This window comes from Kogia breviceps, chromosome 1 (assembly GCF_026419965.1).
Source record: "Kogia breviceps isolate mKogBre1 chromosome 1, mKogBre1 haplotype 1, whole genome shotgun sequence".
Classification (NCBI taxonomy): Eukaryota; Metazoa; Chordata; class Mammalia; order Artiodactyla; family Physeteridae; genus Kogia; species Kogia breviceps.
This window is the reverse complement of record NC_081310.1, coordinates 161,092,297-161,109,945: the sequence shown is the minus strand read 5'-3', so window position 1 is coordinate 161,109,945 and position 17,649 is coordinate 161,092,297. Positions and strand designations below refer to the sequence as shown.

Sequence of the window (17,649 nt, the reverse complement as noted above, 5' to 3'; positions counted from 1 at the left end):
AGCTGCCTGATTCTCACTGGTGAGGAGAAAAGTAGGTTCAGCCATCCAATGCCACAATCTTTCCAGGGACTAATCAAAGGACAGGCTTCTAGCTTGCCTGTCTCAAGAGCACTGAGGGGATCTGGGATCTGGCATAATCAAACCACCTGGGGCAGGGTGGGGTGTCTAGTGAAAACAGAGATGAAGATTTGGGCTGGCAGTCACCATAGTCCTCCCTCCCAGTTAAGCACAGAGCCAGTAGACAAAAATCCCTAGTTCTTAGCTTCTCACTGGGGAAGGAAAGATTTAGACAGAGCATCCAACAATATAACTTTTCCAGAAACTGCCTGAGGAGTTGGCTTCAGACTTGCCTGTCATGGTACACTGATGGAACCTGGCACATCCTACATACCTAGGGTCTTCAAAGAACCAACAAAAGTGGGTTGGACTACCTCAAAGTTTCAAGAGGCCCTCAGAATCTCTGGCCAGGCTTATTGGTAGAGCTTCTTCTCCTGTATGAGGTTAGTGCATGAACAAAGGGTGAGGTAACTGCTCCATCCAATGTGCAGAAACCAACACAGAGAGTCAAGGAAACTGATGGTTCAGGCAGAGATGTTACCAAACAAAGGAACAAGATAAATCTCTAGGAAATACAAGCAAAATAACTACAAGATGAATAGAAATCAATTAACTAAATGGAAATAGTAAATACTTCCATAGCAGTAATCACTATAAATGTAAATGGATTAAATTTCTCAATCAAAAGGCATAGAGTGGTTGAATGGATTTTTAAAAATGGACCCAACTATTTACTATCTATAAAAAACTCACTTGAGATTTAAGAACACAAATAGGTGAAAGAAAAGAGATGGAAAAGCTACTCCTTATAAATGGTACCAAAAGAAAGCAGGGGTGGCCATATTTATGTCAGGAAAAAATAGACTTTAAATCAAAATCTATCATAAGAGAAAAAGAAGGACATAACATAATGATAAAAAGGCCAATTCAACAGGAAGATATAATAATCAAAAATGTATATGCACCCAACAACAGAGTACCTAAATACATAAAGCAAATGTTGACAGAACAGAAAGGGAAATAGACAGCAAGACAATAATAGTAGGAGAATTCAATACCCCACTTTCAATAATAAATAGAATATCCAGATAGAAAGTCAGGAAAGAAACAGGGACCAACAACATTATAAACCTAAGAGAAATATACATAACATTCTGCCCAACAGCAGCAGAATACATATTCTTTTCAACTGAACATGGAACTTTGTAGATCACAAGTTTGGTCACAAAACAAGTCTAAACAGATTAAAGAAGGCTGAAATCATGCAAAGTATCTTTTCTGACCACAATGGAATGAAACTAAAATGAACAGCAGAAGAAAAACTGGAAATTCACAAATATGTGGAAATTAAATTACAAACTCTTGAACAACAATTGTGTCAGAAAAGAAATCAAAGAAAACTCCTAAAGACAAATAAACAAACAAAAACTACAACATACCAAAACTTATGGGCTACACAAGAGTAGTACTGAAAAGGAAGTTTACTGTGATAAACAGACACATTGAGAGAAAATAAAGATCAAATGAACAACTTAATTTATACTTCAAGGAGCTAGAAGAACAAAATAAGCACAAAGTTAGCAGAAGGAAAGAAATAACAAAGATTAGAATAGAAATAAGTGAAATAGAGAATAGTAAAACAATGAAATTGAGTTTTTTGGAAAGATAAAACTGACAAACCCTTAGCTAAACTAAGAAAAAGGAAAGAAGACTTAAATAAATAAAATCCAAAATGAAAGAGGAGACATTAGAACTGAGGCCACAGAAATAAAAAGCATTATAAAAGACTACTATGAACTACATCAACTGAATAATCTTTTAAAAAATGGATAAATTCCTAGAATCATACACCCTACCAAGACTGAATTGTGAAGAAATAGAAAGCCTGAACAGACCTAAAACTAATATAGAGATTGAATCACTAATCAAAAACCTCACAACAAAGAAAAGCCCAGGACCAGATGGATTCCCTGGTGAATTCTACCAAATATGCAAAGAAGAATTAATACCAATATTTTAAAACTCTTCCAAAAAATTTAAGAGAAGGGAACACTTTCAAACTCATTTTATGAGGCCACCATTATCCTGATACAAGGTACCTTTACCAGTTGACTTTGACAGACAAGTATACCACAAGAAAACAAAACTACAGGCCAATATCCCTGATGAATACTGATGCAAAAATCCTCAATAAAATACTGGAAAACCTAATCCAACAGCAAACTGAAATGATCATACACTATGAACAAGTGGGATTTATCCCTGGGATACAAGGATGGCTCAACATAAGAAAACAAATTAATGCGATACACCACAATGACAAAATAAAGGGTAAAAATCACATATCTGTCTCAACAGAAGTTGAAAAAGGATTGAACAATATTCACCATCCTTTCATGATAAAAATGCTCAACACATCAGGAATAGAAAGAAAGCATTTCAACATAATAAAGGCAATATATGAAAAGCTCTGCTGAAAGACTGAAAGCTTTTCCTCTAAGAACAAGGCAATGATGCCCACTCTTGCCAGTTGCTTAACATAGTACTAGAAGTCCTAGCCAGAACAATTAAGCAAGAAAAAGAAATAAAAGGCATTCAAATTGGAAAGGAAGAAGCAAAACTGTCCCTGTGTGCAAATGACATAATGTTATATATATATAATCTGAAAGACTCAATTTTAAAAACTTTTAAAGCTACAAAATGAATTCAGTGAAGTTTTAGGGTATATCATTGACATACAAAAATCAGTATCATTTCTATTCACTAACAACAAACTATGTGAAAAGGAAGTCAGGAAACCAATCCCATCTACAACAGCCCCAAAGGAATAAACTTAACAAAGGAAGTGGAAAACCTGTATACTGAAAACTAGAAAACATTGATGAAAGTAATTAAAGAAGAAATATATAAATGGAAAGACATACCATGTTCATGAATTGGAAGAATCAGTATTCTTAAAATGTCTGTGCTATCAAAGCAATCTACAGATTCAATGCAGTCCCTATCAAAACCCCAATGGCATTTTTTATAGAAATAGAAAAAATGTTAAAATCCATATAGAACCACAAAAGATAACAAATAGCCAAATCAATCTTATGAAAGAACAAAGTGGGAGGCATCAAAGTTCCCAGTTTCCAAATACACTGCAAAGCTACAGTAATCAAAAAAGTATGGTACTGGTATAAAGACAGAATTGTAGACCTATGGAATTCAATAAGGAGCCTAGAAATAAATTCATACATATATGATCAACTGGTCTTCAACAAGGGTGCCAAGAATATACAATCAATAAAGGGTGGTCTCTTCAACAAAAGTCAAATCAGTATCTGGGTATCCAGTTGCAAAAGAATGAAATTGGACCCTTTTGTTATACCCTAAACAAAAATCAACTCAAAATAGATCAAACACTTAAAGATAAGATTGAAACTGTAGAATTCCTAGATGAAAACATAGAGAAAAGCTTCATTACATTGGTATTCACAATGATTTCCTTGATATGACACCAAAAGCACAGGCAACAAAAGCAAAAATAGACCAGTGGGACTACACCAAACTTAAAAGCTTCTGCACAGCAAACAAAACAGTTAACAGAGTAAAAGGCAACCTACAGAATGAAAGGAAATGTAAACTATATTTCTGATAAGGAATTAATCTTCAAAATATATAAAGAACTTGAACTCATAGTAAAAAAAAACTAATAATCTAATTTAAGATGGGCTAAGAACTAGAATAGACATTTCTCTAAAAAAGACATACAAGCGGCCAACAGGTCAATGGAAAAAACAAAAAGCTTAATGTCACTAATTGTCAGGGAAATGTAAATCAAAAGCATGAGATACCATCTCACACCTCTCAGGATGACTATTATCAAAAAAGAAAGAAAGAAAGAGAAAGAAAAGAAAAGAAAAGAAAAGAAAAGAAAAGAAAAGAAAAGAAAAGAAAAGAAAAGAAAAGAAAAGAAAAGAAAAGAAAAAGTAAGAAAGAAAGAAAGAGAAAGAAAGGAAGGAAGGAAGGAAAGAAAGCAAGCAAGAAAGAAAGAAAAGTGCAAAAGACACAAGTGCTAGTGAGGATATGGAGACATTGGTACTCTTGGACACTGTTGGTGGGAATGCATAATGGTACATCTACTATGGAAAACAGTGTAGAGGGTCCTCCAAAGCAAACAAACAAACAAAAGAACTATCAAATGATCCAGCATTTCCACTCCTGGGCAATTATCCAAAATAATTGAAATCAGGATTTCAAAGAGATTATTAGCACTCTTATGTTCACTTCAGCATTATTCACAATAGTCAAGACACAGAAAAAACCTAAATATCCACAGATAGATGAATGAATGAAAGAAAATGTGGTATAATCATACAATAGAATATCACTCAGCCTTAAAAAAGAAGGAAATTATGCAATACACAAACATGAACCCTGAGAATATTATGCTAAGTGGTATTATATTAAGCCAGTCTGACAGACAAATATTGCATGATTCCAATTCTTTGAGGTATCTAAAATAGTTAAATTCATAGAATCAAAGAGTCGAATGGTGGTTGTCAGAGGCTAAGAGGAGAGAAGATTGGGGAACAAACTAATCAATGGGCATAACGTTTCAGTTAAGCAAGATGAATAATTTCTGGAGATCTGCTATTCAAGATTGTACCTAAGGTCAACAACATTGCATGGTACACTTAAAAATTTGTTAACAGTAGACCTCATGTTATGTATTCCTGCCAAAATAAAATTAAATTTAAAAAAGAGATCCAATAATGCTAGAGACAACCAGGATAGACAAGACACTGCAGAATCTATGACAAGCAGATCCCTGGAGTTCTAGAGCAAAAGATGCTTTCTGCAGTACAAAACTACCATGTGAAAAGCAGCTCCTGGAAAAGTCCTGATTCCTACTAAATACTGAGCTTCTAATCATGAGACACCAAGTAACGGTGTAATTTAAGTGGCAGGGAGCAAACCCTGACTCGTGACACCTACCTCTGTTACACAAATGCCATTCCCTCAGCTCATGCCTATGGCCTCATGGAAGGTTCCCTGAGGAAGACAACTCTAGACTGACTAACAGATGGACTGGCTTGATATGTTGGCACAAGTTAAAAAAACACTTGTTGCTGCCATATAATATCACTCAGTTTTCTTTAAATGATGTGGTGATAGGAAAATCTCCCAGTGAACAGAGCTTAGAGCAGTACACTTACTCCTCTCCTTTGTATGGAGGTAGAAGTAGTATGAGGTAAAGATATACATGGACTTCTGGGCAATGGCAAATGTCTTGGTAGGTTGGTTGGTAACAGGACTGTAAAGAACAACATTGAAAGTCTGCAGTCATGGAGGTCTGGGACAGGAACATGGGAATGGAACAATGGGAAAGGGTACAAAGTATTCAAATCTTTGGTTATGAAGTCATAACCAAAAAAAAATGTTGAAGATCCTCCATGCTCATCAGACAATACCTAACACAGAGGAGGCATTAAACAAAAAGGTGGATGGAATAATTCATGCAGTAGATATCAGTCAACCTTGCATAACAGAAGAAAGAATAAATTAGAAATGATGATAGAGATAAGGAAGCTGTGCATGAATCCTCCTGAGTGGGCTCCCTCTAACCAAGGCTAATCTACCTACAACCACCACTGCACCTGTTCATGGACACATTCTTTGTTGGCTTTTCTTCATTTCCTGTTTTACTCTCCCTACTTCCCCACCTGTTCTTCCTGAGATGCCCACCCAAATACACAACCTTTACCTAAGTCCTTGTCTCAGTATGAGATACAACTTTCCAAGACTGAGCCAAGAAGAATTAGAAAATATAAACAGACCTATGACAAGTAATTAAGTTGAAACTGTAATTTAAAATCTTCCAACAAACAAAAGTCCAGAATCAGATGGCTTCATGGACGAATTCTATGAAACATTTAGAGAAGAGCTAACACCGATCCTTCTCAAACTCGTCCAAAAAATTGCAGAGGAAGGAACACTCCCAAATTCGTTCTATGAAGCTACCATCACCCCGATACCAAAATCAGACAAAGATATCACAGAAAAAAAAGAAAATTACAGACCAATATCACTGACGAACATGGATGCAAAAATCCTCAAAAATATACTAGCTAGCAGAATCCAACAACATATTAAAAGGATCATACACCATGTTCAAGTGAGATTTATCCCAGGAAAGCAAGGATTCTTCAATATATACAAATCATTGTGATACACCATATTAACAAGTTAAAGAATAAAAACCATATGAACATCTCAACAGATGCAGTAAAAACTTTTGACAAAATTCAACACCCATTTATGATAAAAAATCTCAAGAAAATGGGCAAAGAGGGAACCTACTTCAAAATAATAAAGGCCATATATGACAAATCTATAGCAAACATCATACTCAATGGTGAAAAACTGAAAGCATTTCCACTAAGATCAGGAAAAAGAAAAGAATGCCCACTCTCACCTTATTCAACATAGTTTTGGAAGTTTTAGCCATGGCAATCCGAGAAGAAAAAGAAATAAATGGAATCCAAATTGGAAAAGAAGTAAAACTGTCACTGTTTGCAGATGACATGATACTATACATAGAAAATCCTAAAGATGTCACCAGAACACTACTACAGCTAATGAATGAATTTCATAAGGTTGCAGGATGCAAAGTTAATGCACAGAAATCTCTGGCATTCCTATACACTAACAACAAAAAACCAGAAAGAGAAATCAAATTTAAAAATCCCATTTACCATCACAACAAAAAGAAAAAAATACCTAAGCATAAACCTACGTAAGGAGGCAAAAGATCTGTACTTAGAAAACTATAAAACACTGATGAAAGAAATCAAACATAACATAAACAGATGGAGAGATATACCATGTTCTTGGATTGTAAGAATCAATATTATGAAAATGACTATACTACCCAAAGCAATCTACAGATTCAATGCAACCCCTATCAAACTATCAATGGCATTTTTCACAGAATTGGAACAAAAAATTCTACAATCTGTATGGAAACACAAAATGCCCCAAATAGCCAAAGCAATCTGGAGAAAGAAAAACGGGGCTGGAGGAATCAGGCTACCTGACTTCAAACTATATTACAAAGCTATAGTAATCAAGACAGTATGGTACTGTCAGGCACAAAAACAGAAATACAGATCAGTGGTACAGGATAGAAAGCCCAGAGATAAACCCATGCACATATGGTCACCTAATTTTCGACAAAGGAGGCAAGAACATACAATGGAGAAAAGACAGTCTCTTCAATAAGTGGTGCTGGGAAAACTGGACAGCTACATATAAAAGAATGAAATTAGAACACTCCCTAACAACATACACAAAAATAAACTCCAAATGGATTAAAGACCTAAATGTAAGACGGTATAAAACTTGTAAATGATAACATAGGAAAAACACTCTTTGACATAAAACACAGCAAGATCTTTTTTGACCCACCTCCTAGAATAATGAAAATAAAAACGAAAATTAAAAAATAGGACCTAATGAAACTTAAAAGCTTTTGCACAGCAAAGGAAACCATAAACAAGAGAAAAAGACAACCCTCAAAATGGGAGTAAATATTTGCAAATGAAACAGTGGACAAAGGATTAATATCCAAAATATACAAACAGTTCATGCAGTTCAATATCAAAAACAACAGACAACCCAATTAAAAAATGGGTGGAACACTTAAATACACATTTCACCAAAGAAGACATATAGATGGCCAAAAGGCACATGAAAAGATGCTCAACATCACTAATTATTAGAGAAATTCAAATCCAAACTACAATGAGGTATCACCTCACACTGGTCAGAATGGCCATCATCAAAAAAGCTACAAATAATAAATGCTGGAGAGGGTTTGGAGAAAAGGGAACCCTCCTACACTGTTGGTGAGAATGTAAATTGATACAGCCACTATGAAGAACAGTATGGAGGTTCCTTAGAAGACTAAAAATAGAATTACCATATAACCCAGCAATCCCACTACTGGGCATATACCCTGAGAAAACCGTAATTCAAAAGGACACATGTATCTCAATGTTCTTTGCAGCACTATTTACAATAGCCAACACATGGAATCAACCTAAATGTCCAATGATAGATGAATGGATAAAGAAGATGTGGTACATATATACAATGGAATATTACTCAGCCATAAAAAGGAACTAAACTGGCTCATTTGCAGAGATGAGGATGGACCTAGAGTCTGTAATACAGAGTGAAGTGAGCCAGAAAGAGAAAAACAAATATCGTATATTAACGCATATATGTGGAATCTAAAAAATGGTACAGATGAACCTATTTGTAAGGCAGGAATAGAGACATGGACAAAGAGAATGGACATGTGGACACAGTGGGGAAAGGGGAAGGTGAGATGAATTGGGAGATTAGGTTTGACATAAATACACTACCATGTATAAAATAGATAGCTAGTGGGAACGTGCTATAAAGCACAGGGAGTTCAGCTCAGTGCTCTGTGATGACCTAGATGTGGTGGGAAAAGGGGGAGGGAGGTCCAAGAGAGAGGGGATATAGGCATAAATATGCTGATTCACTTCATTGTACAGCAGAAACTAACACAACATTGTAAGGTAATTTTACTCCAATAAATAAATAAAATATACAATCTTTACCTAAGTACTTATCTCAGTATGATTGTGGGAGGAACCCAATTTAAGGCTCTGATATTGCAAGGTTTTTCTAAGGGTTGAAAATAACACTCACAAATACACCAAGAAAAATTCTGGTACATTTTAGCACCCTTGAAATGGTGATATTATACATGTGCCAGAATTAGTACCTGAAGTTCATTGCTAGATATTGTGCTAAGTCTATTTTGTATGTTATCTCTAATTTGCACAATAATTCTAAAATACAGATACTTATTTTCCTAATTTTAAGTAAACTTTAAGTGATAACATCAGCATGACATAACCAAGTACATGCTAAAGTTAATATATGAACCTAAGTCTGTCTGAAACCAAAACCTGTGTTTTTTGGTATTATACTATGTTACCTCTTGTTTAAAAAAAAATTAGTTAGCATGCCCTCTGGATTCATCCATGTTGTCACAAATGGCAGGATGTCATTTATATGGCTGAATAATATTTCATTATATATTATATTTATATATATATATACCATCACTCATATATATCACGTGTCTGTATATATATATATATATATATATATATATATATATATAATATTTTCTGTTTCCATTCATCCAGCAAAGTACATTTAGGTTGTTTCCACATCTTGCTATTGTGAATAATGCTGTGGTGAAGTTGATTTCATAGATACAGAGAAAAGAATGGTGGTTGCCTGGGGCTGAGGGAAGGGGAAATGGTGTGATGTAGATCAAGGGGTACAAATTTTCAGTTATAAGTTCTGAGACTCTAATGTACAGCATGGTGACTAGAGTTAAAGAATATGGTATTGTATACTTGAAAATTTCTGAGAGTAGAACTTAAGCATTTTCACCACAGGGAGGGGAAAGGAGATAACTATGTTAACTATGTAAGGTGATGGATGTGTTAATTATCATGATTTGGGTAATTATTGATTACCCCCATTTGGGTAATTATTCAATACACATGTATATCAAATCATTACATCATATACTTTAAATATATGCAATTATATTTGTCAATTATTCCTCAATAAAGTTAAAAAAACAACAAAGTATATCAGCCATCTGGATATCTAAAAGAAAAGTTCAGGTGTAGTATTAAGCTAAAAACCCTGATTTCTAACGTAGTCGTAGCATATTTTCATGCTGCACCAATAACAGACTATTTTACTTTCTTTCAAAAGGAAATAAAACATTAATTTTTAAAGATTACACAAATAAATGTAGTAAAACTCCATTGGGGGAATTAAAAATAAAAGTTTTTAATTTCTATTGTCTGAAATGATATATAAATAACTGAACCATATCTTTATTTCACTGATGCTTTTTCATGCCATGGTAATTTAATACAACATACTAAATCTCTCAGGCTAACCAATTAATTTGAAGTATGAATTATAGTGCACTTCTCACATTCAATACACATATATGCATATCAATCATACAAGAATAATCAAATTGCATATGATAGCAACCAACATAGTATTTATTTGGATGGTTTATTTTAAAACAGTAGTAAACTTTTCATTTTTCTTTATCATAAAACCTTTTCCTATATATCTTATCACCTAGAAATTTTCAACAATATGTTTATTATTCATGTCATAAGTTGACCTATAATGAGGTAATACATATATGCAGTGGTTAAAAGTATGGCCTGTGGAGCCAGGAAATTCTCAGTTTCAAATTCAGCTACACCACTTGTCAGCCATGCAATTCAAGGTAAATAACTTTACATCTCTGAGCATCACTTTCCTCACCTACAAAGAGAGATATAATACCTCAGAAGTCTTTTGTGTGTATTAAATGAGATAAACTATGTATATCATTCCTTACAGGGTATGGCAAACAATAAGTAATAAGGTGATAATTACTATTGTTTTTTTCCCTTTATGTTCTTGCTGCTATTAGTTAAATTTTTATTTAAATGTAAAAATATTTTTATTAATCTTAAAATCTCACTTTATGAAGACCATTTTGTTCACTATCTGTCCTCCTTCATTTATTAATTTCTCTGGTGCTCTCTCTTGCACTCTCTCTCTCTCCCCACTCCTTCTGGGGCCCCCATTATGCATATACTGATCTCTTTGATGGTATTACATAAACCCCTTAAGCTTTCTTCACTCTATTTCATTCTTTTTACTTTTGTTCCTCTGATTGCATTATTTCCAATGATATGTATTCAAATTCACTGATTCTTTCTTCTGCTTTAGTCTACCATTAAAGTCCTGTAGGAAGTTTTTTCAGTTCAGTTACTGTGTTCTTCAGCTTCATGCTTCCTATTAACATTTGGTACTTTCTGCATTATCTCTCCCTCTGATGAAATTCTCACTTTGTTCATGCAATGTTTTCTTGACCTTGGTAAGAATCTTTATGACAGTTATTCTGATTTCTCTGTCAGGTAAATCATGTAACTCCATTTCTTTAGAGTCAGTTTCTGATAGTACACTAGGTGCTAAGGAACAAAAATTAATAAGAAACCATCACTGACTTCAAGGAATTTTCAGTGACAAGGAAAAGGAAAGAGATCATTAAATGACTGCAATGCAATAAAAACTATCATAGCAGAAGCCGGTAAATCAAAGAAGAGGTGCCTGTAAATATATAGGTAGAGAGGGCCAAACCTGCCTGGGAGGTGCTGTGTCTCAGAGGAAGAAATGCTGGCCTGAGTCTGAACTAACATTTTACCAAGTAGAGAAAGGCATCTGGGGCACAGAGAAAACAGCATCTGCAAAGGTACAAAGACTTGAGAGAAGTTGGTGGACTGGGGAACAGCAAGCAATTAAATACGGCTTTTTATCAAAGCTAACAGAAAATTAATCTTTCCACATCTTTTTAATTGTTGGTAAAAATAACCATGGTACTTAGGGTTCAGAGAACTGTCATATAACTGGAATGTCCCTTCAATCACACATACACATGCAAACACATTATTCAAAACCAAAAAAAATCAACAACTGTTTATAAAACAGTTATGTTTAACTTTCTCATTAATATTTTCAACATATTCTGAATACCTACTATGTGCTTATATGCCATTCAGAGTATGAGGCTCAGATATAAAGAAGTTAACAAGATTCAACTACTACTGGGTGGAAATTCACAATTAAGCCCTGTTCTCCCCTATCAGAATACTCACAGCATTTGCTGTTTACGAAGTATATTACTTTTTCTGTTTTGTTTGTGTTCAACTGAATCTTTTCTTTAATTGTTTCTTTATAGAGAAGACTGCTCTCAGAAAGACTAAGAACCAGGTATATAGTAGACATTGAATAATTATTAATTTATCAATTATTCAAATTATATTAGTTTTATCCCAAAAGAAATAATATCTGGGTATTTGATAAAATATAAGGTACTGCATAAATGTTCATTAGTACTACCATTACCCTTCTAATCATTTATCACAACAAAAACATAGCACTTCATTTTTAAGTATTTCCAAGTTAATTCATTCAAAATAGATTTTTCCTGACAACTTATTTCATTATGGTAAAAAATTAAATGTGTTGAATCACACTAAATGATCAGATGGCATTAGATTCCAAAAAAGACTCACTAGACAAGCTCAAAAGAAGAGGCCTTTGATACACTCACCACTTTCAAAGCAAGCATCAAAGATAAGATGTCCTTTCTTGGGCTGTCCACAGTATCCAGTTGGAAGCACCATATATTTGCTCACATTCCCTCCAATGGTATCATCATTTCCCAGATCATTGCCTGTCGTTCAAAAAATTGGCTCATGTTAAACAGAAATCATAATGCATTTAGTAACAGAAGTCCAATAAAATTTTTATCATTAATTTCACCCCTCCCCTGTAATTTGGTGCTTATCCAGGCATTAAAAAAATTAACCACATATTGTGGTAGAGTAGAAAGAGAAGAGATTTTTAAATCAAAAAGATATAGGCTCAAGTCTTATCGCTACTACATATTAATTCTCTATGTCACAAAGCAATCAACCAAATCCCTTTAAGCCTCAGTTTCTCTCATCCACAAAAAGGGAATGGTAAAACCCATATTTCTAAATTGTGTTATGAAAATTAGGTATGAAAAGAATCTAGTATAACTACTGAAATGCAAAAGATGTTTGTATTTCAGTGCACAAGTGAGACTCATTGTAAGAGGTGGAGCTGTAAAAGAAAACAATCCTCTGCACCTCAGGGAAGAGCAGCAAACAGTCCTGGGCCTAAGACTATATATCAACATTATTGAAGGTACCCTACCTCTGGGGAAGGAGTAAAAAACAATCTCTCACAAAACACATCAAAGATTCAAAGCAGAATTTAAAGAGGAAAGAGAAGTGGGATCACTGAAAAAACTCCACTCCAACACCAGAACATACAGGGCCTGCCTAAGACCTAGGCTAGACCAGTATAACAGAAACACTCCTAATCCCTCAATACTAATATAGCAAGCACTGGATAACAAAAAAGCAATCTAATTCTAGCATAGGGACAAAAGCATAGATAGAAGCCCCCTCTGTAATAGTAGTATCCAAGGGAAGGACAAAAGTTTAGGGTGGAGCAGAACATTGAAGAAAAACCCTCAATCACCCTAGCCCTTTCCTTCATGAATAAAGTATCACTAGAAGCATATGAAGCCAGTGGCAAACTGAAGACAACCAGAGCAACAATGAAACTCAACCCAGCTTAACTCCTGACTGGGTAGATATAAGCCCTCAAACAAATGCACCTAGGAGAAGAGGTGCAAGCATTGTGGCATATAATGTTTATATCATTCTCTATGGTTCTACATGAGTTATACTGTATTCAATAAAAAATTGTGGAACATACAAACAACTCAAGAAAAAAACAAACTACTATCTTGGGAGAAAAAATAAATAGAACTAAATTCAGAAATGACCAGATACTGGAATTATCAGACAATGAATTTAAAATAACTAAGAATAATATGTTAATTTTTCTAGTAAAAAATGAGGACAAAATGCATGAACAAATGGAGAATTTCAGTAGAGAGATGGAAATTACAGCAATAAGCCAAAAGGAAATGCTAAAGTTAAAAAACACAATAAAACAGATAAAGAAGGTCTTCAGTATATTCATCAGTAGGCTTGACACAGATGAGGAAAGAACTGTGAACTCCAAATCAATAGAAATAAACTGAACAAAAACAAGGAAAAGAAAAGAAAAAAAAGGCACCTAAGAGCTGTGGAATAAAATAAAATCATCTAATGTACATATAACTGGAATTCCAGAAGGAGATGGGAGGGCAGAAGAAATATTTGAAGAGATAATACCTGAAATTTTCCCACATTTAATGAAGGATATACAACTACAGGCCCAAGAAGCACCAAGCAGAATACACTTTTTAACTTAGTATTTCATATTTTAAAATATAAATCACATAAAAATAAACTAAGATAAAAAATTAGACTACTCATAAGAAAATGAAAAACAGAAGTCAAAGGAATAACATCTTTAAGTTATTGAAAGAAAAAAATGTTAACCTAAAATTTTAGGCCTGGGATTTCCCTGGTGGTCGAGTGGTTAAGATTCCGCACTCCCAACACAGGGGCCCTGGGTTCGACCTCTGGTGAGGGAACTAGATCCCACATGCCGCAACTAAGAGCCCACATGCCACAACTAAAAAGAGCCGATATGCTTCAACTAAAAGATCCTGCATACCACAATGAAGATCCTGCACACAGCAATGAAGATCCTGTGTGCTGCAACTAAGACCCAGTTGCAGCCAAATAAATAAATAAATAAATATTTTTAAATAAATAAATAAATAAAATTTTAGACCCAGTGGAAATATCTTTCAAAACTTAAAGCCACAATAAAAGTATTTTGAGAAAAACAAAAGATGAGAAAATTCATTATCAGCAGTCTGGTATTACAAAAAATTTTAAAAAGAGTTCTTCAGGCAAAAGGAAAAATGATACCAGGCATAAACAAAGGAAGGAAGGACTCGAGAAATGATATAATTTGACATAAATATAAATGTTATTTTTAATCATTCTAAAAGATACATGACCAGCTAAAGAAAAGATAAGAGCAATGAACTGTGGGTTTATGCCATAAGTAAGAGTAAAATATATAGCAGTAATAGCATAAAAGATAGGATGAAGCAATTGGAAGTACTGTCTAAATTTCTTAAACTAAATATAAAACTGCATAATATTGTTTGAAAGTAGATGAACTATAATAAAGATGTATATTGAAAAGCCTAGGATAAACACGAAAAATAGTTTTAAATAAGCCAACAGTGAACATAAAATGTAACTAAAAGAAATAGCTAATTAATCCAAAAGGAAGCAAAAAACAAAACAGGAGAGAGGGAACAAAGAACCTATGGAGCAAGTAGACAAAAACTACCACAATATTATAATTAAATGCAAACATATATTAAATAATCTTACATGTAATTTAGGCAATTTTATAATAAAATTATGCCAGATTAAATACATAGGAAAAACCAATGAGATGTTGTCTATAGAAAATCAAGTTTAAATATAAAGACATGGGTAAGTTAAAAGTAAAAGGATTTAAAAGACATGCCATGCAAACAATAATCAAAACAGATTCAGAGAGGCTATATTAAGGTCAGCCAGTGTAGAATTAAGAACAAGAAATAATACTAGGCATAAAGAGAGACATTATATAATAAGGGGGTCAATTCACCAAGAATACATAAAAATCCTAAATATGTATGCACCTAAAAACAGAGCTTCAAAACACATGAAGCATAATTGATAGAAATAATTACATTGGAACTCCTTCAACACCACCATCTCTGTAATCAATAGAAGTTGACAAATTAACAACATAAGGAATGAAAAATGGAACACCACTAAAATCCTACAGGCATAATAAGGGAATATCATGAACAACCTTAAGCCATAATTTTGTGAACTAAGATGAAATGACAAAGCAGACGAGTACATTACAAAAAAAGTAAACTAAATTACCAGCCTTCCTTATGAATGCAGACTCAATATCCTCAGCAAATTAATAGCAAATCAATGTAAAAAGTATAATACATAATGACCAAGTACAATTTATATTGGGAATGCAAGATTCGTTCAATGTTCAGAAATCAATGCAATTCACCATGTCCACAGACTAAAAATAAAATCTATATGATCATCCCAGTAGATGGGGAAAAAATTCTGATAAAATTAAATATCTATTATCAGCATGAGAAGAATTAAAGGGAATTCCTCAACCTGATTAAGGTATATATTTATATGTTACATAATATATATAAAGAATACAGCTAAATTATATTTAATTGTTAAAGACTGAAATTTTTCTGCCTAATAGTGGACACATGACAAGGATGTCCAGTCTCATCACTCCTATTCAACATCATTCTAAGGGTTCTAAACAAGAAGACAAGAAAGAGAAAACAAGAAGACAAAAAGGAGAAATAAAAGGTATATAGGGCTTCCCTGGTGGTGCAATGGTTGAGAGTCCGCCTGCCGATGCAGGGGACATGGGTTCATGCCCTAGTCCAGGGAGATCCCACATGCCACTGAGCGGCTGGGCCAGTAAGCCATGGCCACTGACCCTGTGCTCCACAATGGGAGAGGCCACAACAGTGAGAGGCCGGCGTACCACAAAAAAAAAAAAAAAAAAAAAAAAAAAAAAAAAAAAAAAAGGTATACATACTGTCTCTATTCATAGACAACATAACTGTCCAGAGAGAAAATCTCAAAAAATTTACTAAAAGCTACTATATGTAATAAAAGAGTTCAGCAAGGTTACAGGACAAAAGGTCAATATAAAAAATCAATTGTATTTCTTATACTAGCAACAAACAACTGTAAATTAAAATAAAAAGCACTAACGTGTACAATAACACCAAAAAATACAAAATATTTAGGTATAATCTGACAAATCTGTGCAAGATCTTTATGCTTAAAATTAAAAACACTGATATATCAAAAAGGGCCTAAATAAGTAGAAAAATAAGCCATGTTAATGGATTAGAAGACTCACTATTGCCAAGATATCAATTCTCCATAAACTGATCTATAGACTCAGCACAATCCCAACCAAATACCCAGCAAGCTGGTTCTAAATTTATGTGGAAAAGTAAACAAACTAAAACAACCAAAACAACTTTCTTAAGGAATAGTATGGAATTAGAGAGGTGATAGACACATACTTCATTGGAATGGAACAGACTGTGTACAAATACATCCACACATATATTGCCAGTTGTTTTTTAATAAAAGTATAAAGGTAATTCAATGTATAGAGGATAAATTTACCCCAAATGGTGTTGGACGAGTTAGTAATCCATATACTAAAACCAACCACACATCACACATAAAAATTAATGCAAAATAAATCAAACACCCAAATGTAAAGTATAAAACTTATAGAAGAAAATATGAAAGTTTTCCACACACCAAAGAAGAATGAGGTTAGACCCTTACCTGACACCATATACAAAAATTAACTCCAAATGGATCAAAGACCTACATATGAGAGATGAAACTATAAAACTCTTAGAAAAAAACAGAGGGAAATATCCATGTCATTAATTCTTGATTTGGCAACGATTTCTTGGATATGACACCAACAGCATTGCTAACAAAAGAAAAAAATAAAATAAACTTCATCTAAATTAAAAATATGTGTGCATTAAGCACCATCAACAGAGTAAAATGACAACCTACAGAATGGAAAAAAAAAATCTGTGAATTACATAGCTGATAAGAGGTTAACATCCAGAATATATAAAGAACTCCTACAACTCAGCAACCAAAAAAAGAAAAAAAAATTCCAAAATAGGCAAAGAACTTGAATAGACATTTCTCCAAAGAAATACAAGTATCCAATAAGTACATTAAAAGATACTCAACATCACTAGTCATTAAGTAAAAAAAAAAACAAAACCATGAGCTACCACTTCCCACCTATTAGGATGGCCACTATCAAAAAAATGAAAAATAATTTGGCCAAGACATAGAAAAACCA

General features: G+C 33.7%; 1 protein-coding gene across 5 annotated transcripts in view; it reads right to left on the bottom strand.

Annotated features, from left to right (window-relative positions):
- Positions 1-17,649, bottom strand: part of AGBL4 (AGBL carboxypeptidase 4) — a 1,382,976-nt gene that overhangs the window by 1,221,450 nt on the left and 143,877 nt on the right. For all 5 annotated transcript variants that reach the window (XM_067008185.1, XM_067008176.1, XM_067008173.1 and 2 more), the window contains one exon: positions 12,293-12,415. In XM_067008185.1, the coding sequence (XP_066864286.1) occupies positions 12,293-12,415 (123 nt within the window). The remainder of the gene's footprint in view (positions 1-12,292; positions 12,416-17,649) is intronic.